Genomic DNA, 27208 nt, shown 5'->3' with positions numbered 1-27208 from the left:
CCTGATGTAGTGAGAACTCATGTGGAAGAACAGAGGGTTAAAACTGTGAGGTTAGCAGCAGAAATGGCAGATGATTATGAATTAGTTCATAAATCAAAGCTTGTTTTCTGACATCAGTTTCAGCCGGTGAGGGATAGAAACTGGGGACATGAGAAATACTCAAGTGGTAAAGGTAAAGGAGATCTGATGGGAGACAATAAAGAGAGTGTACCTCAGACTAAAAAAGAAATCCAGGAGGGTGGAAAAGAAATGAGAAGTTTCAAATGTTTTCACAGTAATAAACTAGGCCATGTAAAGTCACAGTGTTGGTGGTTGAAGAAAAGCACTGGGAAGACTGATGTGGTAAAACAGGATAAGACAGTGGGGTTTGTTAAAGTAGTAAAGGAAAGCCCAAGTCAAGCGAAGATGGTGCAAAAGATTGTACAGCCTGATCAAGAGGTGATTGATAAGAAGGTGCCAGATGTCTTTAAAGAATTTACTCATGTGTATCAGGAGGATCAGGTAAAGAAGTCACAATTTTAAGAGATACGGGAGCTAGTCAATCTTTAATGGTAAGAGATGAGGAGTTATGTAGTTTGGGAAGAATATTGCCAAAAAAGGTGGTAATATCTGGAATTCAGGGTGAGAGGAGTAGTGTTCCATTATATAAGGTATGGTTGGAAAGTCCAGTGAAGAGTAGTGAAATGGTAGTAGGAATAATAGAGAAACTATCTTGTCCAGGAATACAGTTTATCTTGGGTAATGATATACCTGGATCGCAAGTGGGAGTGATGCCTACTGTGGTTGAAAAGCCAGTGGAAAATCAGACAACTGAAGTGTTGAAGAACGAATATCCTGGGATTTTTCCGGATTGTGTAGTAACAAGGTCGCAAAGTCACAGGTTAAGACAAGAGGAGAAATCAAAGAGTGAAGATGAAGTTGAAGTGCAATTGTCTGAAACGATTTTTGATCAGATGATTGAAAAAGAACAAGAACATGTGGAGGATGAGGTAGATATTTTTAGTTCAGGAAAATTGGTGGAGTTGCAACAAAAAGATATAGAAATAAAACGGATGTATCAGAGAGCGTATACAGAAGAAGAATCGGAGTGTATACCAGAGTGTTATTACCGTAAAAGTAATGTCTTGATGAGAAAATGGAGACCTTTACATATGCAGGCAGATGAAAAGTAGGCAGAGGTTCATCAACTTTGTTTTAAAAAGGTTAACTTGAGTTCATAGAATAAAATTTTTTTTAAAAACCACTGGTCCACTTTCTGCTATACCAACCTGGAGAGTGAGCCGTGTGCTCCCCATACCACAATCTATTAAAAGTTGTGGGTCAGGTGAACTCCATGATACACTTTGGGGTTCTCTAAACCCTGGCCCATAACAGGGGTGTGAAGTCAGGGAAGGCACTGGGGCCCGATGGCTACCCGGCGGAATTTCATAAGGGGTTTGCGACGGACCTGGCACCACCTCACTTGGGGGCATTTAATCAGGCGTTGGAGAAGGGGGAGCTGCCGGACATGGTGACGCAGGCAACGATCAGGTTAATACCGTAAAAGGGGAAGGACCCGTTGGAATGTGGGTCAAAAAGGCCCATATTGCTATTAAATACAGACGTGAAAGTGCTGTCTAAATTGGTGGATGGAAGATTCTATCCCGGGGTGGTTGCGGAGGACCAAACAGGCTTCGGAAAGGGCAGGCAGCTTTCTAGTAATATAAGGAGGCTCTTGATAGAATCTAACTTTTTAATATGTTATAAGTTTAAAGGAAGAAATGGTTTAGAAGTAAAATGGTTTATTAAAATGGTTTATTAAAGTCACACATTTCAAACATGACAGTGAAAACTGCTGAATAGCATGGGAATGATCAGATTAAAATAGGCCAGACAGAAGCAAGGACACATTTTGTTCGTATGAAAATCTCGCCAACCTTCCTAGTCCAGTTTTCATGGCAACAGATAAAGCTTGGTGGGAAAGCAATATCTCAATCACACCATATCAAAATTTGATGGACAGACATTTCAATCAAATTGAATTAACTATAATTATGACCCAATCACAGCCAGAAAGGGGACAGAACATTGACGATAGCAATTACCTTAAAGCTAGGTGCCGGTTTTGAACAATTCATCCCGGAATCATTTTCTTTCATTTCTGAGGCTATTTCCTGTGCTTTGCTTTGAAAGCCACCATTTTGTTTATTTCCAACCTCTCTGTATTGTGTATTTTGATTTGAAGAAATTATCAAGAACTGTAATCTGTACTGAATTCAACTCAGTCATCTGTATTTGCTTGGACAAAACAAACTTTCTAAAACTTTGTATTTGCAAGCAAACTGATCTGATCAAGAGACATTTTAAAACGGACTGAATAAAGCTACAATTTACTCCACGCATGAAGCTCTGTTTTATGTTCAGTCGAGTGATATATGAGTGCGACGATACATAGATATATTAACGAAGTACAGATCTATGCGCTGTTAAATGTGATTATGACCCCAACGGGAGCTCAGGTACCGGAGGTAGTGGTGTCCAAGGATGAGCCTGATACAGTTCAAGGTCGTACACAGGGTACATATGACCTGTGCAAGAATGAGTGGGTTCTTTCAGGGGATGGCAGACGAGTGTGAGATGTGTGAATCATGCACATATGTTCTGGAGCTGCACAAAGTTGGAGAGATTCTGGGCAGGAGTGAATCATAGAATCATGTTAATCATAGAATTTACAGTGCAGAAGGAGGCCATTCGGCTCATCGAGTCTGCACCAGCCCTTGGAAAGAGCACCCTACTTAAATCCATGCCTCCAAACTATCCCCATAACCCAGTAACACCACCTAACCTTTTTTGGACACCAAGGACAATTTATCATGGCCAATCCACCTAACCTGCACATCTTTGGACTGTGGGAGGAAACCGGAGCCCCCGGAGGAAACCCATGCAGACACGGGGAGAACGTGCAGACTCCGCACAGACAGTGGCCCAAGCCAGGAATCGAACCTGGGACCCTGGAGCTGTGAAACAACTGTGCTAACCACTGTGTTACCATGCTGCCCCTTTTGAGTGTTCGTGGCGCTAGCAAGGATAGTGGGGGAGGCGGTTGAGCCGGACCCTTTCGTGGCGATATTTGAGATATCGGAGAAGCTGGAGCTGATGGAGGGGAGGAAGGCCGATGTTGTGGCCTTTGCTTCTCTGATTGCCCAGCGATGCATTTTATTGGACTGGTGGTGAGCAACACCACCCGGGGTAGCGGCCTGGCTGGGTGACTTATATGACTTTCTTCGGCTGGAAAAGATTAAATACGAGATAAGGGGTTCAGGAGAGGGTTTCGAGACATGGTGGGGGATGTTTGTGACCGTGTTTGAGGAGTGGTTAGTTCAGGGGGCGGGGGGGGGGGGTGGAGGACGAAAAAGGTGAAAAATTTGTACAAACTGTATAGTTGTGTGTTGAGAAGTTTGTTTCCTAAACTGTTTATGTGTTGTCGATCTTCGTATACGTTTGGAATAAATACATTAAAAAAAACATTGATCATAAAGTATACTCTAGGATTGATTTCTTTATCTTGAGCAGGTCTGTGTAGGGGAGGTAAAGAATACGGAATATTCGGCAATCACTATTTCGGACCATGCCCCACATTGGGTGGACCTGCAGGTCGGGGGGGGGGGGGGGGGGGGGGGCGAATTACCAACTCCCGCAATGGAGATTAGACGTAGGATTGCTGTCGGAGGAGGGGATATGTGAGAGACTTTGGAAGTGTATGCAAAATTACTTGCAGGTGAACGATACGGGGGAGGTTTCAGCACCGACCCTGTGGGAGGCGCTGAAGGCAGTAGTGAGGGGGGAGCTGATCTCAATTCGGGCTCACAGGGATAGGGCAGACAGAGCAGAAATGGATAGATTGGTTAAGGAGATTCACCGGATAGACGAGGAACATGCGGGGTCCCAGGAGGAGGACCTACTCAGAGAAAGACGGAAACTGCAGGCGGAAACGAGGGTGCTATGCACGAGTAGGGCTGTGACACAACATAGGAAGGCAAGGGGAGTGGTGTATGAGCATGGGGAAAAAGCCAGCAGATTGCGAGCGCAGCAACTCAGGAAGAGGGAGGCGGCCAGGGAAATAAGTAGGGTGGTGGACGGGAAGGGGAGCAGAGTGGAGGACCCGTCAGGACTGAATAAGGTATTTCGGGACTTTTATAGTAAGCTTTACACTTCAGAACCCCCGGAGGAGATGAAACGGTTCCTGGACGGACTAACCTTCCCAAAAGCAGGCGGGAGACTAGTGGACGGGCTGGGGGCCCCGATTAGAGCGGAGGAGGTATTGGGGGCCTAAAGGCCATGCAGTCGGGGAAAGCCCAGGGACCGGATGGATACCCAGTAGAGTTTTACAAAAAGTTCTCGGAGATAGTGGGACCGGTACTGACTAGGGTTTTTAATGAGGCGAGGGACAGAGGGACCCTGCCTCCGACGATGTCGCAAGCCACCATCTCGCTGATATTAAAGCGGGACAAGGACCCGGAATCCTGCGGGTCATACAGGCCATCTCCCTGATCAATGTGGACGGCAAGCTCCTGGCCAAGGTCCTGGCGATTAGAATTGAGGACTGCATACCGGAGATGATTGGGGACGACCAAACAGGGTTTGTGAAAGACAGGCAGCTGACAGCCAACTTGAGATGATTGCTTAATGTGATTATGATGCCCCCGACGGGCAAGGAGGTGGAGGTAGTGGTGGCAATGGATGCTGAGAAGGCCTTCGACCAGGTGGAGTGGGACTATTTGTGGGAGGTACTCGGACGGTTCGGGAGGGACTGATTAATTGGGTCAAACTATTGTACCAGGCCCCAAAAGCTAGCGCAAGGACGAACAGGATAATGTAGATTACTTCAGACTACATCGTGGGATCAGACAGGGATGCCCACTCTCCCTGTTGCTGTTCGCGCTGGCCAGAGAACCGTTGGCGATTGCGCTGAGAGCTGCAAAGGGGTGGAAGGGAATGACTAGTGGGGGGGGTGGTGGAGCACAGGCGGATGACCTGCTCCTGTACATGTCGGACCCACTGGCTGGGATGGAAAATATACTGGAAACATTGAGGAAGTATGGCCGGTTCTCAATCGTGGGATCAGACAGGGATGCCCACTCTCCCTGTTGCTGTTCGCGCTGGCCAGAGAACCGTTGGCGATTGCGCTGAGAGCTGCAAAGGGGTGGAAGGGAATGACTAGTGGGGGGGTGGTGGAGCACAGGCGGATGACCTGCTCCTGTACATGTTGGACCCACTGGCTGGGATGGAAAATATACTGGAAACATTGAGGAAGTATGGCCGGTTCTCAGGGTACAAATTAAATATGGGCAAGAGTGAGGTGTTGTTAGTGCAGGCAAGGGGCCAGGAGAATAGCCTGAAGGAGCTGCCATTTAGGCTGATTGGGGAACGTTTCCGGTACTTGGGGATACAGGTGGCACGAGACTGGGGCAGGTTACATACGTTAAATTTGACTAGAGTGATGGAACAAATGAAGAGGAAGTTTCGGAGATGGGATACACTCCCGCTGTCACTTGCGGGGAGGGTGCAGATGGTAAAGATGACAATCCTCCCTAGATTCCTGTTCATCTTCCAGTGCCTCCCGATCTTTATCCCACGGTCCTTCTTCAAAAGGACCGGCAAAATCATCATGAGCTTTATCTGGGTGGGAAAATCCCCGCGGATGAGGAAGGCGATGCTTGAAATGAGCCCCAGCGGAGGACTTCCGGTGACGGCGGGAGGCGGCCGCACAATGGAGAGCTCCCGCTCGGGAACGGCATTTTCAGGGCTTTAAGCCCGGTCCCAGGGTCCACGGAGGCGGCAGAAGCAGGGAGAAGGCACGGAGGAGGCACTGTGAAGACACAGGAGGGAAAAAAACCCAAAGAAAAATGTCGAGGGTGAGCAAAAAAACGGCCGAAAAAAAACCAGCTGGAGGTCCGTCGGGGAGTGGAAAGGTCACCGCGGGGTCACCAGGAAAAATGGAGGCTGGAGCACCAGGGAAGGCCGCACTGCTTACGGCTGAAGAAATAACCAAGGTGATGGCTGCGGAATTTGAAAAGCAGTTGGCGCAGATTGCAAAATGCATGGAGACGGTGAGGAAGGAGGTTTTGAGTGTGCTGGTGGAGGAGGCGGTTTCCCCGGTGAGGAGGGAGGTGGCGAGCGCAGTGGCAGAGGTGCGAGAGCAAGGGCTGAAGGAAGTGAAGGAGACGTTATTGCAGCACGGTGATCAACTTGCCTCGATGGGGAAAGAGATGTGGAAGGTGATGGATACTAACAAGGATCTGTGAGGAAAAATGGAAGACCTGGAAAATAGATCCAGGCGACAGAACTTGAGGATTGTGGGGCTGCCCGAAGGAGTTGAAGGACCGAAGCCGACTGAGTATTTTGCCGCGATGCTGGCAAAACTATTGGGGGAGAGGGAGGACCCCTCCCGATATGAACTGGATCGGGCTCATCGGTCGTGGAGGCCTGTACCAAAGGCGAGTGAGCCGCCAAGGGCAGTGACTCTGTGCTTCCGTAGGTACAGTGTGAAGGAGAAGGTCCTGAGCTGGGCCAAGCAGAAGCGGGTGGTGCAGTGGGCTGGAGCTGGTATACGTGTATACCAGGACTTTACAGTGGAGCTGGCAAGGAGGCGGGCTGCCTTCAACCGGGTGAAGAGGGCACTGTAGATTGGCAAGGTGTGGTGCGGCATTGTATATCCAGCGAAGCTCAGGGACTTTTATTTTGGAACGGCGGAAGCAGCGGAGGAGTTTGTGAAAGCAGAAGGACTGTGGCAGAACTGAGAAATTGAGGAATGGCCATGTGCCGATGTAACCTCATGACTGCATTTTCTTCTTTTTTGTATCACTGCACGCGGGTGTAGAGATTAAAGGAGCCAAGGTGGTATATATTTGGACAAGGGAAGGGACGGGACTTTCACTCGAAATGAGAGTTCTTTGGGGTGTAGGTGGATATGCGGGGTTTGTGTGCTAAAAGGGGATCTTTGGGCTTTCCTGGGGCCAGGCAAGTGGGAAAGGGACCCGGGCGGGGGCCTCCACGCTGGCCGGTTTGTGCCGGCCAGTGAACGGAAGGTGGGGGGAGGGGCTGCGACCATCGGAGCCTGGCAGAACAGGGTCCGAGTGGTCTAGCCGGGGTGGAAAGTTGGGGGGGGAAGGAACCAAGGGTGGGGGGAGGAGTTTTACAAGAGGCAGTGGACGGGAGGAGCTGGAGACCTGGGGTGGGGGGGGTTAGCTGTGTAAGATTAAGGGTTACTACGGGTAATCCCTGATTCCTTTTTGGCATTTGTTTATGTAAACATGCGGGTTGAGGTTTGGGGGTTGGTGGGTAGATGGGATCGTTGTTATTATGGGGACTGACATATCTTGCTGATTATTGTTTATTGTTGATGGATGTAAATGTGGGACAAAATGTGAAAATGGAGGAGAATAAAAAAAATTTTTTTAAAAAGAAAGGAGCCTCAGTGAAGGGGGCTGGCATTGCCGAATCTGATCAACTACTACTGGGCGGCTAACATAGCCATGATAAGGAAGTGGATGGTGGGAAGTGGATGCCAGTTTGGCAGCCCTGGCAGCGCTTGCGCTGGCCGGGTACTCCACCAGCCCGGTAGTGGAGGCGGCCCTGCGGATTTGGGGCCAGTGGAGAAAGCATGCATGGGAGGTGGGTGCGTCGGTCTGGGCTCCAATTTGTGATAACCATTGATTCGTCCCCGGGAACATGGATTGAGGGTTTCGAACATGGCGGCGGGCGGGAGTGAGGAGGGTGGGCGATGTGTTCCTGGAGGGGAGCTTTGCGAGTTTGAAGGATTTGGAGGAGAAAGCTGGGCTGGAAAGAGGAAATTACTTTAGGTATTTACAGGTGCGGGACTTTGTACGCAGACAGGTCCCATCCTTCCCACGCCTCCCGCCAATAGGGATCCAGGACAGAATAGTCTCTAGAGGAGAAGGAGGAGAGGGTAGAGCCTCGGATATTTACAAGGTGCTCATGAAGGTGGAAGAGTCCCAGACGGAGGAAATTAAACTCAAATGGGAGGAGGAGCTCGGCGGGGAGATGGAGGACAGGGTATGGGCGGAAGCCCTGAGTAGGGTAAACTCAACCGCAACATGTGCCAGGCTCAGCCTGATTCAGTTTAAGGTCGTTCACCGGGCCCACATGACGGTGGCTGGATGAGCAAATTCTTTGGGGTAGAGGACAAGTGCGTTAGATGCGCGGGAGGACCAGCGAACCACGTTCACATGTTTTGGGCAAGCCCTAAGCTTAGGGGGTACTGGGAGGGATTTGCGGATGTCATGTCCCGGGTGCTGAAAACAAAGGTGGTGATGAGTCCAGAGGTGGCAATGTTCGGGGTTTCGGAAGACCCGGGAGTCCAGGGGGAGAAAGAGGCCAATGTTCTGGTCTTTGCTTCCCTGATAGCCCGGCGGCGAATACTGCTGGCATGGAGGGACTCAAAACCCCCGAAGACCGGACTATGGCTTTTGGACATGTCAGGTTTTCTGGGTATGGAAAAAAAATCAAGTTCGCCTTGAGGGGATCTGTATGGGGGTTCGCCCGAAGGTGGCAACCATTCACCGACTTCTTCGCAGGAGAGTGAACGTCAGCGGGGGGGGGGTAGATTAGAGTAGAGTAGGAGGGATAAATAGACGGGTAGTGTCTATGGGAGAGGAGCGCGCATTATGGTTTGGTTGAAGTGTTGGTTTTCCGTTGATGTTTGCATATTTCTGTAATCTGTAACTGTTTACAATGCCAAAAAAAATACCTCAATAAAATTGTTTGTTAAAAAAAAACACTGATTTCTGCAGGACCCCACTGGACACAGTCTTCCAGTCAGAGAAACACCCCACGTCTACCACCCTCTGCTTCCTGCCACTCACCCAATTCTGGATCCAATTTGCCAAATTTCCTCAGATCCCATGGGCTCTTACCTTCGCTATCTGTCTCCCCTGTGGAACCTTATCAAAAACCTTGCTGAAGTCCAAGTAGACTACATCCAATGCATTGCCCTCACCTGGTCACCTCTTTGAAAAGTTCAATCAAGTTGGTCAGACGTGACCTCTCCTGAACAAAACCACAATGACTGTTCTTGCTTTAGCCCTGCCTCTCCAAACGCAGATTAATTCTGTCAGAATTTCTTCCAATAGTTTCCCCACCACTGCGGTTAGACTGGCTAGCCTGTAGTTCCTGGGATATCCCATCCTCCCTTCTTGAATAATGGTGTCACTTTGGCTATCCTCTAGTCCTCCAGCACCTGTGGGCAGAGAGGAATTGAAAATTTTTGCCAGCACCCGTGCTATTTCCTTCCTTGCTTCACTCAACAGCCTGTGATACATTTCATCTGGCCCTGGAGATATGTCTACTTTTAAGCATGACACACCACTCAGAACCTCCTCTCTGTCTATGTTAATTTCTTGAATTTTATCACAGTCCCTCTCCCTGATTTCCATGTCCATACCGGCCCTTTCACTAATGAACACCGACACATTTAGAATCCTACCTACATCCTCCGGCTCCAGGGACAAATTACCACTATCGTCCTTAATGGGCCCTACTCTTTCCTTAATTATCCTTTTGCCTTTAACGTACTTGTAAACTGTAGATACGTGGATATCATCTATGATGGTCAGTTTAGTTTTGACACAGAGATGACCAAAGGGTTTTCCATATAGACAGTATTTAATACTGACACCAGAGGGCAGTTGGTCTTTGATGAGGTGAATATGTACCGTCAGGTAAATTTCAAATAGTATGGAGGCTATCACACAGTCTTGTTTGACCCCAGTCTGCATTTTAAAGGTTTCTGTTTCAGATCTCCCACTCAAAATAATTGCAGTCATATCATTATGAAGCAATTGCATAAATGTGGTGACATTTCCTGAACATCCAAATGGTGGAGAATTAAATAACTAACAGGAGGAGGAGGCATCACGAACATTCCAATCCTCAGTGTTGCTGGAGCTTGACACATCAATGCAAAAGGCAAGGCTGAAGAGTGTGTAATGATCTCCAGTCCAGAGTCCCAAATGGATAATCCATCTTGAACCTCCCCCTGAGGTTCCCACCATCACTGAAGACAATGGGCGGGATTCTCCGACCCCCCGCCGGGTTGGAGAATCGCCGGGGGGGGGGGGGGCGGCGTGAATCCCGCCCCCACCGGCTGCCGAATTCTCCGCGCCAGGGATTTGGCGGGGGCGGGAATCGCGCCACGCCAGTCGGCGGCCGCTAGCAGCGGCCCCCCAGCGATGCTCCGGCCCGCGATGGGCCGAGTGGCCGCCCGTTTTCAGCCGGTCCCGCTGGCGTAAATTATAACAGGTACTTACCGGCGGGACCTGGCTCTGAGGGCGGCCTCCTGGGTCCTCGGGGGGGCGCGGGGGGACCTGGCCCCAGGGGGTGCCCCCATGTTGGCCTGGCTAGCGATCGGGGCCCACCGATCCGCGGGCGGACCTGTGTCGTGGGGGCACTCTAGTCCTCCGCGCCAGCCGCTGTAACAGTCCGCGGTGGCTGGCGTGGAGATGAACCCCCCCTGCGCATGCACTGCGATGATGCCAGCACACGCTGCTGCTCCCGCGATTGCGCCAACTCGTGCCGGCTGGCGGAGGCCCTTCAGCACCGGTTGGCATGGCGCCAAGCCCCTTCCAAGCTGGCCCGCGTGGCGCAAACCACTCCGGTGCCGGCCTAGCCCCTGAAGGTGCGGAGGATTCCATACCTTCGGGGTGGCCCGACGCCGGAGTGGTTCATGCCACTCCTCAGCGCCAGAGTGGCCCGCCCCGCCGGTTCGTGGAGAATCTCGCCCAATATTCAGCAAACCTGATACAGGCCATCCAATAGCAAAAATGGTGGATCTCATTGGATACCGCAAAGGCTATGGTCCCCGACAACATCACGGCTGTAGTACTGAAGACCTGAGCTCCAGAAATAAACATTCCCCTATCCAACTTGTTCCAGCACAGCTACAACACTGGCATCCAAACATCAAAGTGGAAAAGATATATTTTCCCCTCAAAAAACAGGACAAATTCAATCAAGCCATATACTGCCCCATCATTTGCCTTAGTAAAGTATAGAAGGGATCGGCAACAGTGCTATCAAGTAACACTTACTTGTTGATAACCTGCTATCCGATGCTCAGTCTAGGTTCTGCCAGGAGAACCTGGCTCCAGACCCTGTTACAGCTTTAGTCTAAACATGGATAAAGAAGGTGAGATAAGAGTGACTGTCTTTGATAGAGTGTGACAGCAAAAAGCTGTAATAAATTTGAAGCCAATGGTGATCATGGGGGAATACTCTCTAGTGGTTGGGAGTCATTCTTAGCACAAAGGTTGTTGGTTGTTGGAAACCATAGAACATTATCTCAACCCCCCCCCCCCCCCCCCCCCCCCAGAACGTCACTGTAAGAGTTCCTCAGAATTTTGTCCTCGTCCCAGCCATTTTTAGCTGCTCCATCAATGACCTTTCCTTCATTTTAAGGTCAGAAAAGGGAATATTCACTGATGATTGCAGAGCATTCAGGTACGTTTGTAATTTTTCAGATAATGAGCCAGTCCCTGTCTACATGCAGCAAGAATTGGACAACATCCAGACTTGGGATGATAAGTGGCAAGTAAAATTCGCCCCATACAAGTGCCAGACAATGATCATCTCCATTAGTGAGCTCTAGTGGAAACAATCAACTCACCCGACGTTCAAAGGTGACTGAACACCCCACTCGCAGCATCCTGGGGTTATCATTGAGTAGAAACTGAACTCGATCGGCCATAAAAAGAACAGGTCAGAACTCCCCAAAGTCTGTTCACCATCTACGCGACACAAGTCCAAAGATGTGCAGGTTAGTTGGATTGGCCATGCTAAATTACCCCTTAGTGTCCAATAGGTTAGGTCGGGTTACTTGGTTATGGGAATAGGGTGGAAGCCTGGGCTTAAGTAAGGTATTCTTTCCAAGGTCCGGTGCAGACTCAATGGGCCGAATGGTCCCCTTCTGCACTGTAAATTCTATGATAAGTCAGGAGTGCGATGGAATTCTCTCCATTTACCTGGATAAGTGCAGCTCCAACAACTCTCAAAGGCTTGACACCATCTCGGACAATGTTGCCCACTTGATTGGTACCTCATTCACTACCTTAAACATTCACTATATCCACTACCGTCACTGCCTCCACTATTGACACACGGTGGCAGCTGTGTGTACACCCTATAAAATGCACAGCAGCAACTTACCAAGGCTCGTCCAACAGCACCTTCTAATCCTGTGGCCTCTACCACCTAATATTTTACGGGTAGCAGATGCATGGGAACACTACTGACTCCACGTTCCACTCCGAATTACACCATCCTGACTTGGAACTATGTTGCTGCCGCTGGGTCAAAATCCTGGAGCTCACTTTCTAATGGGACTGTACCAACATCACCAACTTCTCAAGGACAATTAGGGATGTGCAACAAATTTTGGCCCTGCCAACAATGTTCACAGCCCATGATAGAATAAACAAATTATAGGGCTCTTTAGCTGGCTCAAAAAACTTTAGTTCATCTAAAATTTCCATCTCACTTTCTATTGTAATTGTTGATCCAACTTAAGAGTATTATCATCAAGGATTATTTCTCTCTCTTATCCAGTAGCATTATATACAGTTGCGGTCAATAGCATCCAGTGCAGCTATTTTAAACAGTTAATTAAAAATGCAAGTCATTCTTAATTCAACTTTGTGAGTAACAGCTCATAAGAAATCACACATCAGAGAGATAAAGAAAAGCTTTAGAGGCCAAATCAAGTCAGACAGGAAAAGCGAAGATAGAAAACATTTAGACTGCGCTAGACATAGTTTTCCACATTGTTTTCTTGTTGATTTGCAAAGTTATGGTTTGTGGAGCGACCCAGTGATTCAGAATAAACCTGTGACTACAATTCAAGTATGTCACCAGCTGCGAAGTTTGGGGCATCCTGAGTTCATTACAGAAACTATTTTATCACACGATGCCAGACTGGAAGAAATTTTCAGTGTACGTCTCTGACCTGTAGCTGTTGTCTTGCACTTTCATTCTTGTCTTCAAACAGAGCCACCCCCCACAGTGCCACCTGCAGAGATGCCCCTGCTAACACTACCGGGTGAGTGCAAAACTCCCAGCACTCGGTGAAGATCCCAGCGTTTGTTGACTTAAAGGTGAATGGTAAGGTAACAGTCTCTCCAGGAAGAATGACATCTAGGAAAAGAGGAAACACAGAAATAATCAAACATTCGGGAGTTTGGACCTACAAGTTGACGTTCCATTGACAAGAAGAAATCCCATTTAAAGACACAAACTTCCCTATGGTTTGGTGAAGGTAGTAGAACCCAGTGTTATGTTGAACCACATAAAATAAAATTGATAATTAGAAAATGTTTATTACAACCTTTTTCTTCAGCTCTGAACCAAAGCTGATTCTGATCATGTGATGTTCTCGAACCCCTGCAGGTGAATTGCCGACTTGGATCATTTTCTCAGTCCTTTCCAAGGTTGTCATTGTCATTGGCTGTCCCTCAATTCAAGGATGATGTCTACTCATGAGTTTTTTCCATAGGTCTTCATGTGATTGAAGAAGCCAATTCTTGACCTGCAGATCTTTGGTCCATGGACAAGGACATCCCACAGGGTCTGGGTCCCTCCCTCTTACATCCTTCAGATTCCCAGAAGTGGGAACCATAGTCACAATGGGGTTGAACTGTTTCATATAGGTTTAGCAAACTTCTTGGTTTACTCTAAAGCTCTATTTATAAAGCCCATCAAAAGCTCAGCTTTCAGTATGATATACTTTACAATCACGACTTTGTCAGACAATTGCATAATATGACCAACCAATCTGTGTGTAATCAGCTCCGCCTCTTTGAACCTGGCTCTATGCAATATCCACACAGTGACATCTAAAAGACTTGAACCTCATAAGCACCGCAAGCAACAATCCCATGTACAAATGAGAATATCCTGAACTAATAGTGACATATTCGATTGTGCATGACTCTTGGTTTCACTTCCAAGTTTAAAAATGACAAAACTTTCCAGTAAATTAGCATCAACCAATTCACCTGCAATCATGTTCCATTTTTATTCACATGGTATTTGTTGTTTAACAGAAAAATTACACTTTGCACGGTGATAACTATTTTCTCATTTAAAATTAAAACTAACCACTTACAAATGCTCAGCTCGGAGGGGTGGGTAGGGCAGGTCTTTCATTCCAATGGGGACGAAAGCTACCTATAAAACCTGGAAAAGGTAGGAGGTTCTGAGACCCTAAAAATCGCAACCAGTGGGCATGGTTCCAACCCATGTTCAGGATTACTGACATGGTACCAGAAAAGGACCTCCAGAAGCCCACTAGCTTTGAGCACGACCAGAACATGCTCGCATGGTGTGCCAGCCTCCTTGAACACCGACCGGATCTATCCTCCACTCCACCTAAAAAATGGCTTATTGTAGCCTTCAAGAGATGTGCATGAAACACTATCTTGAGCCTAGCCTTGCACAGGAGGAGGTCGCATTCACCCTCCTCAGTGTCTCCCTCCAAACCTCCTCCTCCGCAATTGGCCTTAGCTCTTCTACCCAATTTGCCTTCATTCCCTCAATCGAGCCCGTCTCCAACCCCACTCTCCGCTTATATGCTTGACGTGTTGGCCACCTGCGACTCCGAGCAAGACAAAATCCGCTCGAGCAAGGTAGAAGGCAACTTCACCGGGAAGGAGGGAAAGTACTTTTTGATCCAGCAACGCACCTGGAGAAACCTGAATCCATCAACGTCCACATGCTCATATTTCTCCTTGAGCTCTCCCAGGCTCACAAACTGATATAGAATTAAATCCCCCACCTTCTCCTACCTCTTCTCCTTCCACTGCCTAAACCTTGCATCCAGCCTAGCAGGCTTGAATAATTGTTTTGCACAAATGAAAGCTGCCTTTGAGGCAGCCTTCAAATTTAAATGTTGATGGAGCAGTCTCCAAATTTTTAACGTAGTCCTACCACCCGGTTAATCGAGTGTTCCTTCGGCGCCAATAGGAGTGGGACTGTTACGAACGACCCCAGGCTTTCCCCCCTCACAGACTCTGCCTCCACCTGGACCCACAGCTCCTCCAAGTGCCTGCACCACTCCAGCAACCTTTCAGCATTATCTGCCCAATAATAATATTAAAGTTAGGCAAGGCCAAGCCCCATACTTGTCTCTCCCTCCTGATCCTCAGCCCTTACCCACCCAAATAAACCCAGTCACCAGCCAGTTAATAATTCTGAAAAATGCCTTGGGCAGGAATATCGGGAGGCACTGGAATAGAAATTAAAATCTCGGCAAGACATTCATCTTAACCGACTGTACTTGGCCCACCAGGGATAATGGCAGGTCTTCCCGTCTTTGCAAGTGCATCTTGACCTTCCCCATCAGATTTGCGTAGTTCAACCTCCGGAGATTCCTCCAGTCCCTTGCTATCTGAACCCCAGACACTTCCTGCTAACTGAATGGTACCCTCTAAGCTCTCCTCTCCGCCCTGGTGGCCCAACCACAAAGTACTCGCTCTTTCCTATATTATAGCCAGAAAAGACTGCAAGATCCCCATAATGTTTCCCACTAATGCATCTGGATTCCCAACATATAATAATAAATCGTCAGCATATAGCGAGACCGTATGCTCCACCCCTCCTCTACCTATACCCTACCAATCTTTCAAAGCCCTCAGCACCATGGCCAGTGGTTCTACTGCCAAAGCAAATAACAACGGGGACATCGGACATCCCTGCCTAGTACCCCGGGATAGGCGAAAGGGCTCAGAGGTCACATTGTTAGTGCACACACTGGCAAATGGGGCCGCATACAACAGCTGCACCCACGCTAAAAACCCTGGCCCAAACCCAAATTTCTCTTGTATCGTGAACAGATAGTCCCTTTCTACCCGGTCGAACACCTTCTCAGTGTCAAGTGAAACAATGATCTCCAGAACCAAACCCTCCCCAGGGGTAAAGAACCACGATTCGGATTGACTATTCTTGAGAAGCCTTTTGCATCTTCTACTGTGAACACAGACACAAAATACTTGTTCAAGGCCTCTGCCAGTTCCTTGTTACCCACTATTAATTCCCTGGTCTCGTCCTCCTTGGGGCCAATGCTCACTTTAGCTAATCTTTTCCTTTTTTAAAATACTTGTAGGCTGGGACTTTGCCGCCCTGTCATGGGAGATTTGGCATCCTGGTCAAGAGTCCATTGAATTTTGACGGGACTGAGTGATTCTGGTGCTGGGCGGGTTCAGAAAATCCACCTTTAGAAACTTGTACTTTCCCGTTTTTAAATTTCTTGCTAGTTTACCCTTAAACTCCAATTTCCCTCTCTTTATTATTAGTCATTCTTTGCTAGTTTCTAAAACTTTCCCAATCTTAATCTTCACAGCATTGGACTCTTTTTCATTTGATTTGATTCCATCCCTCACTTTCTTAGTTAGCCATGGATGCTGTATCCTTCCAGAGCCTTTCTTCATCAATGGAATCTATCTTGGTTGAGAGTTTTGACATTTCTCCTTAAATGTCTGCCACTGCTTCAGCGGTGTCTCATCTTTTTTCTTACTTATCCAACTATGCAATTGTCTTTATTTGCGTTTAAGACACTTGTTATGGACTCTCATTCCTCATTCTCAAACGGAAAGTGAAATTCTATCATGTTATGATCACTTTAGCCTAGAAGGTCGTTTACTATGAGGCCTTTAATTAGTCCCGTCTCATTACACATTACCAGGTGTAAAATAGTCTGGTCCCCGGTAAGTTCCAGAAATATTGTTCCAAGAAACTGTCCAGAAAACACCCTTTGAACACATTTGTCAGGCTACCATTGCCTATATGATTTGTTCAATTGATATGAAGATTGAAGTAATCCACGATTATTACAATATCTTTTTTGCAAGCCCCATTATTCCTTAATATATACTCTATCCTACTGTGTAGTTATTGTTAAAAGGCCTTTAAACTACTCCCACCAGTGATATATACCTGAGTTGGTGTTGAAGTAGAATTTTTGCATCAAAGAGTTACTTGGTTTTACTATACAGTGTTCCGGCTCAGGGAGACGTTTCCATTTGTAGTAGATGACCGTGGTTCCATCATTTATCACCTGTAGACAGGAGATGACCCTGTCACCCGCCATTGCTTCGAACGTGAGCCGAACAATCATAGCAACATCATTCTGGAGAAAATGATGAAATGACAGCACAGCAGTGAGTAATATCAGTGCGTAAATTCTGTATGGTACAAATAGATCTCACAATCACCAATCTCTAGAGCATGTTTCTTTCATTGCTCTCTCCTTTTTCTTTATCTCCTTCCTGTTCCTGAAAGTGTTGCCTGCTGCGGGAATAGTGTCTGGAAAATAACGTTAGTTTTAAGGGGTATATATTTGTGTTGGTAAACATTAGAAATAAGGTATAATTTTAAGTGGGTTTAATTTAGGACTGGATTCTTCCGCCAACCCGCCACAAGACCGCCACGGGCGGGGCATGGACACTGGAGAAGTCCATTGATCACGGGCGGGGTTCTCCGGTCGCCAGGCGGGTGTGGCCGGAGAATCCTGCCCTTAATGTTCCTGTGCCTGGAAGGGTAAAACGTACAGTTAGATTCATGCTGAACAAAAGTGTATGAGTTCCAACTATAGAACCATGGAAAATAGAAGCAGGAGGGGGACATTCGAGCCTGCTCCATCATTCATTATGATCATGGTTAAATTCCATAGATTCACACTCTCTAGGTGGAGAAATTTCTCCTCACCTCAGTCCTGAAAGGTTTAACCCTGATCCTCAAATTATGACCCCTAGTTCTGGACTCCCCCACCATGGGGAGCATTCTTTCTGAATCAAACCTGTCTAATCCTGTTAGAATTTTATAAGTTTCTATGAGATCCCCTCTCACTCTTCTAAATTCCAATGAATATAATCCTTCCCGATTTAGTGTCTCCTCATATGACAGTCCCGCCATCCCAGGAATTAAACTGGGAAACCTTTGAACCTTTACTGCACTCCCTCCATAGCAAGAACATCCTTCCTCAGATAAGGGCACCAAACCTACACACAATACTCCAGGTGTGGCCTCACCAATGCCCTATACAATTGCAGTAAAACATTCCTATTCCTATACTCAAATCCTCTTGCTTTGAAAGCCAACATACCATTTGCGTTCTTTACTGCTTGCTGTACCTGTGCGCTTACCTTCAGTGACTGATGCACAAGGACGCCAAGGTCTCACTGAGGATCCACCTCTCTCAATTTACACCCATTCAAATAATAATCTGCTTTCCTATTTTTGCTACCGAAGCGGATAACCTCACATTTATCCACATTATACTGCATCTGCCGTGCATGTGCCCACTCACTCAGCCTGCCCAAATCCCACTGAAGCATTTCTGCATCCTCCTCACAGCTCACCCTCCTACCCAACTTTGTATCATCTGCAAATCTGGAGATAATACATTTATTTCCCTTGTCCAAATCATTAATATATAATGTGAACAGTTGGGGTGCGAGCACAGATCCCTATAGTACCCCACTAGTCACTACCTGCCAATCAGAAAAAGACCCATTTATTCTAACTTTTGCTTCCTGTCTGCTAACCAGCTTTTTATCCATCTCAAGTCACTACCCGTAACCCCATGCGCTTTCACTTTACACATTAATTTGGTATGTGAAACTTTGTTAAAAGTCTTCTGAATGTCTAAATAAACCACACCCACCGGTTCTCACTGATCAACTCCACTAGTTACATCTTCAAAGAATTCTAGTAGATTTGTCAAGCATGATTTTCCTTTCGGAAATCCATGCTGACTTTGATTATACCATTGCATTCCAAATGCTATGCTATGAAATCCTTGATAATGGACTCCAGCAACTTCCCTACTACTGATATTAGGCTCACTGGTCTATACTTCCCTGTTTTTGCTCTACCTCCCTTTTTGAATAGTGGGGTTACATTCGCTACCCTCCAATCTGTAAGAACCATTCCAGAGTCCGAAGAATTTTGGAAAATGACCATCAATGAATCTAACATTTCTAGGGCCACTTCCTAAAGTACTCTGGAATGAAAATTATCAGGCCCTGGAGATTTGTCTGCCTTCAATCCCATTAATTAAAAAAAAAACATTTATTTACTAATCCTAATTTCCTTCAGCTCCTCACTAAAACTTGTGCTTCTCAGAACTTCCGGTACATTATTCATGTCTTCCTTTGTGAAGACAGAAACAAAGTACAAATTTAGTTCCTCAGCCATTTCTTTGTTCCCGTTATGAATTCCCCTGTTTCTGACTGTAAGGGGCCTACATTAGTTTTTATTAATCTTTTTGTCTTTACCAACCTTTTAAAAAATATAAATTTAGTGTACCCAATTATTTTTTTCCCAATTAACGGACAATTTAGCGTGGCCAATCCACCTAACCGGCATATCTTTAGGTTGTGGCAGCGAAGCCCATGCAGACAAGGGGAGAACGTGCAAACTCCATACGGACAGTGACCCAGGGCCGGAATCGAACCCAGGTCCTCAGCGCCATAGGCAGCGGTGCTAACCATTGTGCCACCGTGCCACCTTTTCTCTTTACATACCTATAGAAACTTTTACAGTCAGTTATGCTCCCTGGTAGTTTACTTTCAAGTTGTAATTTCCTCTTCTTAATCAATCCCTTGGTCTGCCTTTGCTGAATTTTAAACTGTTCCTAATCCTCAATCTATTGCTTTTTCTTGCTAATTTGTATGTCTCTTCTTTGAATTTAATACTACCTCTGATTTCTCTTGTAAGCCATTGTTTGTAAGCCACAGTTCCCATTCTACTCTTGTGCCAAATAGGAACAAACAACTTTTGGAGTTCATCTATTCGTTCCTTGAATGCCTGCCATTGCCTTGTTGTGAATTCCTGGACTGGAATTGCTGTCAATGTGGAGTGGAAGCTTTGTTGAAAAATGTCATTTGGAAAACCTGGTCTGGAGCTTGGAATGCAAATCACTGAGGGAAAACATATTTATGAGAGAAAATTTTAAAGTGTGTTTTTGGGTGTGGAGTTTGGAAACTCTCAAGTGACAATCATCTGGGACATTCTGGGGAGAAAACCACAGACACTAACTTGGGTTCAGAGTGGAGTGGAGAGTATTATTGCCCACAGTCATCTTAGATTGGATTTAAAAGGGACTTTGTGTTAATGAGACCATTATAGATTAAGATGTACTTGGTAATCCATGTTAATCCTTGAGCCTGTGTGAAATTGTTAACTAAAGGGGGAGTAAAGGAGTATTGTATCATAATTCAAATTTTTCATGTTTCATAAATGCTTTTTTTCTTGTTGCTAAAACTAATTGGTGATCCTGTGACTCTGTTCCTCCATGTTTTATAAAGCAAATAGAAGTTATGGGTTCCTATAAAGTTCCAGGCGAGCGACCGCATGGAAGCAATAACTGTTAGAAAACTTAATATTTATTTTACCTACTAGAATACAACTCATACACCCCCCAAAGGGTCTCCCACGCCCGGCCCACACTTGGGCCGGGGTATTCATGTCCCAGTGAACCTTTGCTTAAGGTAAAGGCGACCATATTCAGATGAGGTCACTGGTTCTTTGATGTTGCAGATCCCGTGGCCTCCGGTCAGGTTATAACACCCCAAGTCCGATACGTCGTCCATTTTGATGGCTGGAGGGAAAATCTCCTTTGTGTACATTGTCCGGGGCTGTTTCTCAAGTGCCCACCGTGCAGGACCAAAAACGGCGCCAATCAGACGGGCATCGCGCCGGCCCAAAGGTGCGGAAAGCTCCGCATCTTTGGGGGCCGAGCCCCAACATTGAGGGGCTAGGCCGACGCCGGAGGGATTTCCGCCCCGCCAGCTGGCGGAAATGGCGTTTGTTGCCCCGCCAGCTGGCGGAAATGGCGTTTGTTGCCCTGGCGGAAATGGCGTTTGGTGCCCCGCCAGCTGGCGCGGAAATGCGGTGCATACGTGGGAGCATCAGCGGCCGCCGACAGTTTCCCGCGCATGCGCAGTGGGGAGAGTCTCTTCCGCCTCCGCCATGGTGGAGGTCGTGGCGGAGGCGGAAGGGAAAGAGTGCCCCCATGGCACAGGCCCGCCCGCGGATCGGTGGGCCCCGATCGCGGGCCAGGCCACCGTGGTGGCACCCCCCGGAGTCAGATCGCCCCGCGCCCCCCCCAGGACCCCGGAGCCCGCCCACACCACCTGGTCACGCCGGTAAATAACAGCTTTGATTTACGCCGGCGGGACAGGCAATTTCTGGGCGGGACTTCGGCCCATCCAGGCCGGAGAATCCAGCGGGGGGTCCCGCCAACCGGCGTGGCCCGATTCCCACCCCCGCCCAATCTCCGGTACCGGAGACTTCGGCGGGGGCGGGATTCACGGCGGCCAACGGCCATTCTCCGACCCGGCGGGGGGGGTCGGAGAATGACGCCCCTGGTTCATTCTTTTATGTGACTGCATCAGCTTGAATTATGAGGCAGGTAACTGCCTCAATGCTACAGCAGATTTACATTTACCTGTCAAACTACTGAAATGAACTCAGAGTAAAAGTTTACTGTAAAGTCCATAAGGAAGTCAGGATTACATATTACATTTCAGGACATTGCAAGAGTCTTGCGGACACAACATTCCGTTAGGACACAGGAACATCACATGCTTTCAAAGCAATGCCCAGTGCTCCAATACCCTGATAACATGAGGAAGATTTCATTATTCAGGCATGTGTTACAATGATCAAACGGTTTTTCTTTGACACTTTAAGCACGAGTTAAAGGATATAATTGTTGGGGAATGGAACATGTTCCATTTCAGCCATTAGATGTCCCCAACAAACACTCCTAGGGCAAGTACAGCACAGGGTTAGATATGGCGTAAATCTCCCTCTACACTGTCCCCATAAAACACTCCCAGAGCAGGTACAGCACGGGGTCTGATACAGAGTAAAGCTGCCTCTACACTGTCCTCATCGTACACTCCCAGGCTAGGTACAGCACAGGGTTCAATACAGAGTAAAGCTGCCTCCCCACTGTCCCCGTGAAATACTCCCAGGCTAGGTACAGCACAGGGTTCAATACAGAGTAAAGCTGCCTCCACACTGTCCCCATGAAATACTCCCAGGGCAGGTACAGCACAGCATTCAATACAGAGTAAAACTCCCTCTACACTGTCCCCATCAAATACTCCCAGGGCAGGTACAGCACAGGGTTCAATACAGAGTAAAGCTCCCTCTACACTGTCCCCATCAAATACTCCCAGGGCAGGAACAGCACAGGGTTCAATACAGAGTAAAGCTCCCTCTACACTGTCCCCATCAAATACTCCCAGGGCAGGTACAGCACGGGGTTAGATAGCGACAGTCACCCAGAATCGAAACATTAGCTCTCTTCTCTCTCCACAGATGCTGTCAGACCTGTTGGGACTGTCCTATAGTTTCTGTGTTTGATTCAGATTCCATTATCTGCAGTAATTGAGTGTAACTGCAGTACCTTATGAGAGCAGGTGTCATTCAACCAACGGGCCGGCTGTCCAGAAAACATGATGGATGGACCAATGATTGGGTCCTCAATCACATCAGGATATTGCTCCAGCAGGTCATTGCTAAAAGCCAAAGAAAAATGAACAATTATCGTAACACAAAGATTAACACATCATATCATCACTGACTGGTCATCACCCTCAATCGTCCAATGATCCCTCACCTCAATTACCCACCAATCCCTCACCTCAATCACCCACTGATCCCTCACCTCAATCACCCACTGATCCCTCACCTCAATCACCCACTGATCCCTCACCTCAATCACCCACTGATCCCTCACCACAATCATATATCGTCCTTCATATCAATCACACGCTGATCCCTCACTTCAATCAGGGTCAATTAGTATTTGATCCTTCCCCTAAATCACAAATTGATCCTTCACCTCAATCAACCACCAATCCCTCACCACAATCATATATCGATCCTTCACATCAATCATCCACTGATCCCTCACTTCAATTACCCAACCGCTCACCTCAATCAGCATTTGATCCTTCCCCTAAATCACCAATTGATTCCTCACCTCAATCACCCACCGACCCCTCACCTGAATCATCCACCCATTCCTCACCTTAATTACCTACCGATCCCTCACGTCAATTACCTGTCAATCCCTCACATCAACCACCCGCCGATCCCTTACCTGTCAACCGCCAATCTCTCGCTTCAATCACCAGCTGATCCCTCACCTCAATCACCTGATCTCTCATCTCAATCACCCACCAATCCCTCACCTCAATCAACAGATCCCTCACCTCAATTACCCACCATCCCTCATCTCAATCACCCACAGATCCCTTACCTCAATCACCCACAGATCCCTCACCTCAATCACCCACAGATCCCTCACCTCAGACACTCATCAATGCATCACCTCATTCATAAACCAATCCCTCAGCTCAATCACCTGATCCCTCGCCTCAATCACCCACCATCCCTCACCTCAGTCACCTACCAATCCCCACCTCAATCACCCTATCTCTCACCTCAATAACCCACTGATCAACACATGGACACAAGAAATAGGAGCAGGAGTAGGCCACTCAGTCGTTAGAGTATTTTCTGTCATTCCGGATCATGGCTAATCTGACTGTGGCTACTGTTTTCTTGCCTGTGCCCAATAACCCTCAACTCCCTTGTAGTATAAAAACCAATCTCAGCCCCAACAGATTCAATGGCACAGCTTCCACTGCACTTTGAGAAAGAGTTTAATGACCCTCTGAGGGAAGAAATTCTTCCACATCTCTCTTTTAAGTGGGAGACCCCATATTTTGAAACTGTGCTCCCTCGTTCTAGATTTCCCCATGAAGGGAAACATCCTCTCAGTAGCTATCCTGTCAAGCCCCCTCAGAAACTAACATGTTTCAACAAGAACACTTCTCATTCTCCTAGGCTCCAATGTGTACAGGCCAACATGCTCAACCTTTCCTCATAAGGCAACATCTTCATCCCAAGAATCAGCCTCTTGAACGTTTTCTGAATTGGTTCCTGTGCAAGTATATCCCTCTTTAAATAAGGAGACAGAACTGTACGGGGTACTCCAGGAATTGAATTTAATGGCTTGTGAAATAAAGCAGTTGACCAGCCAACTCCCAAACAGACCCCCATGTTATGGGAAGCAGGTAAGGCCTCAGACAGCCATCTATCTGCCCTCAATTGGCCAATTAACTGCCACTTAAGGGCCTTAAACTGCCTTCATTGCAATTTTGTGGGCTCCAGGGAAAGATGGGAGCAAGGAAGTGGGGGATGCCTTCTTTCAAGGCAGAGCTGTTCCCATTGGAGGAATCCCACAACCACCCTCCCAATGCAGCGCCCCCACCCCGTCAACCACAGGATTGTACTCCCTCTACCACTTCTCCCTGGCCTCTCTAACCTGAGTCCGTTCCTCCTGCCTCACTGGGGTCTTCCAGCCATGCCCATTGAAAATCCCTGGGCATACTTCAAGTTGGGGAGACATCTTCTCTTCTTTAAGACTGCTTGTAGTTGCAGCAGTGTTCAATACACTCTTCTAGTGCTGCTGGGACGACAGAGCTTCCAGCCAATTAGATTGGCCAGCATCTCTCTGGGGTGGGACTTTGGGAATTCCGCGATTAACCTACGACAGCCATACCCCATACGCAGCCTAATATCATTGCGATACAGACGGATCTGGTTGATGACATGCCGACCAGCCTTTAGATCTAGCGCATGGGTAATCCAACTGAAGATGATCCATTTATTTCATTATCATTCACACCATCGCTTGTGGATCAATTACAACTTCACTCACTGATCGACCACACCGTCACACGCAGATAAACCACACCATAACTCGCGGATCGATCACACCGTCACTCGCTGACAGATCAGTTTCTCTCGCTGATCGATCACAATGTCACTTCCTGATCAGCCACAATATCACTTGTGGATAGATCACACCATCACTCGGTGCTCCCACCTTCACTTGATGCTCACACGTCACTCACTGAACAATCACACCTCATTCGCTGATCGATCACACCGTCGCTCGCTGATCAATCACACCGTCACTCGCTGATCAATCACACCGTCACTCGCTGATCATTCACACCGTCACTCGCTGATCAATCACACCGTCACTCGCTGATCAATCACACCGTCACTCGCTGATCATTCACACCGTCACTCGCTGATCCATCACACCGTCACTCGCTGATCCATCACACCGTCACTCGCTGATCCATCACACCGTCACTCGCTGATCCATCACACCGTCACTCGCTGATCCATCACACCGTCACTCGCTGATCAATCACACCGTCACTCGCTGATCAATCACACCGTCACTCGCTGATCAATCACACCTTCACTCGCTGATCAATCACAACGTCACTCGCTGATCATTCACACCGTCACTCGCTGATCGATCACAACGTCACTCGCTGATCGATCACACCGTCACTCACTAATCAATCACACCGTCACTCGCTGATCAAGCGCACTTCACTCACTGATCAATCTCACCATCACTCGCTGATCAATCACACCGTCACTCGCTGAACAATCACACCACCACTCTGATCGATCACACCTTCACTCACTGATCGATCACACCTTCACTCGCTGATTAATCACACCACAACTCGCTTATCAATCACACCTTCACTCGCTGATCGATCACACCTTCACTCGCTGATCAATCACACCAGCGTTCGCTGAACGATCACACCACCGCTCACTGATCAATCACACCACCGCTCGTTGATCAATCACACCACCGCTCGCTGTTCAATCACACCTCCGCTCGCTGATCAATCACATCACTGCTCGCTGATCAATCACATCACTGCTCGCTGATCAATCACCACCGCTCGCTTATCAATCACATCACTGCTCGCTGATCAATCATACCACCGCTCGCTGATCAATCACACCACCGCTCGCTGATCAATCACACCACCGCACGCTTATCAATCACATCACCGCTCGCTGATCAATCACACCACAACTCGCTGATCAATCACACCACCGCTCGCTGATCAATCACACCACCGCTCGCTTATCAATCACACCACCGCTCGCGGATCAATCACACCACCGCTCGCTGATCAATCATACCACCGCTCGCTGATCAATCACACCACCGCTCGCTGATCAATCACATCACTGCTCGCTGATCAATCACACCAACGTTCGTTGACCAATCACACCACCGCTCGCTGATCAATCACATCACTGCTCGCTGATCAATCACACCAACGTTCGTTGACCAATCACACCACCACTCGCTGAACGATCACACCACCGCTCGCTCACCGCTCGCTGATCAATCACACCACCACTCGCTGATCAATCACACCACCGCTCGCTGATCAATCATACCACCGCTCGCTGATCAATCATACCACCGCTCGCTGATCAATCACACCACCGCTCGCTGATCAATCACATCACTGCTCGCTGATCAATCACACCAACGTTCGTTGACCAATCACACCACCGCTCGCTGATCAATCACATCACTGCTCGCTGATCAATCACATCACTGCTCGCTGATCAATCACACCAACGTTCGTTGACCAATCACACCACCACTCGCTGAACGATCACACCACCGCTCGCTCACCGCTCGCTGATCAATCACACCACCACACGCTGATCAATCACACCACCGCTCGCTGATCAATCACATCACTGCTCGCTGATCAATCACATCACTGCTCGCTGATCAATCACACCAACGTTCGTTGACCAATCACACCACCGCTCGCTGATCAATCACATCACTGCTCGCTGATCAATCACACCAACGTTCGTTGACCAATCACACCACCACTCGCTGAACGATCACACCACCGCTCGCTCACCGCTCGCTGATTAATCACACCACCACACGCTGAACGATCACACCACCGCTCGCTGATCAATCACACCACCGCGCGCTGATCAATCACACCACCGCTCGCTGATCAATCACACCACCGCTCGCTGATCAATCACACCACCGCTCGCTGATCAATCACACCACCACTCGCTGAACGATCACACCACCGCTCGCTGATCAATCACATCACTGCTCGCTGATCAATCACACCAACGTTCGTTGACCAATCACACCACCACTCGCTGAACGATCACACCACCGCTCGCTCACTGCTCGCTTATCAATCACACCACCACTCGCTGATCAATCACACCACCGCTCGCTGATCAATCATACCACCGCTCG

General features: G+C 47.9%; 1 protein-coding gene across 3 annotated transcripts in view; it reads right to left on the bottom strand.

Annotated features, from left to right (window-relative positions):
- Positions 1-27208, bottom strand: part of mycbpap (mycbp associated protein) — a 233198-nt gene that overhangs the window by 100458 nt on the left and 105532 nt on the right. For all 3 annotated transcript variants that reach the window (XM_072483208.1, XM_072483204.1, XM_072483207.1), the window contains exons 10-12: positions 22466-22577; positions 16981-17173; positions 12998-13185 (exon numbers count right to left, since the gene is read on the bottom strand). In XM_072483208.1, the coding sequence (XP_072339309.1) occupies positions 12998-13185; positions 16981-17173; positions 22466-22577 (493 nt within the window). The remainder of the gene's footprint in view (positions 1-12997; positions 13186-16980; positions 17174-22465; positions 22578-27208) is intronic.

Source organism: Scyliorhinus torazame, chromosome 18, assembly GCF_047496885.1.
Source record: "Scyliorhinus torazame isolate Kashiwa2021f chromosome 18, sScyTor2.1, whole genome shotgun sequence".
Taxonomy (NCBI): domain Eukaryota; kingdom Metazoa; phylum Chordata; class Chondrichthyes; order Carcharhiniformes; family Scyliorhinidae; genus Scyliorhinus; species Scyliorhinus torazame.
This window is presented reverse-complemented; position numbering and strand designations above follow the sequence as displayed.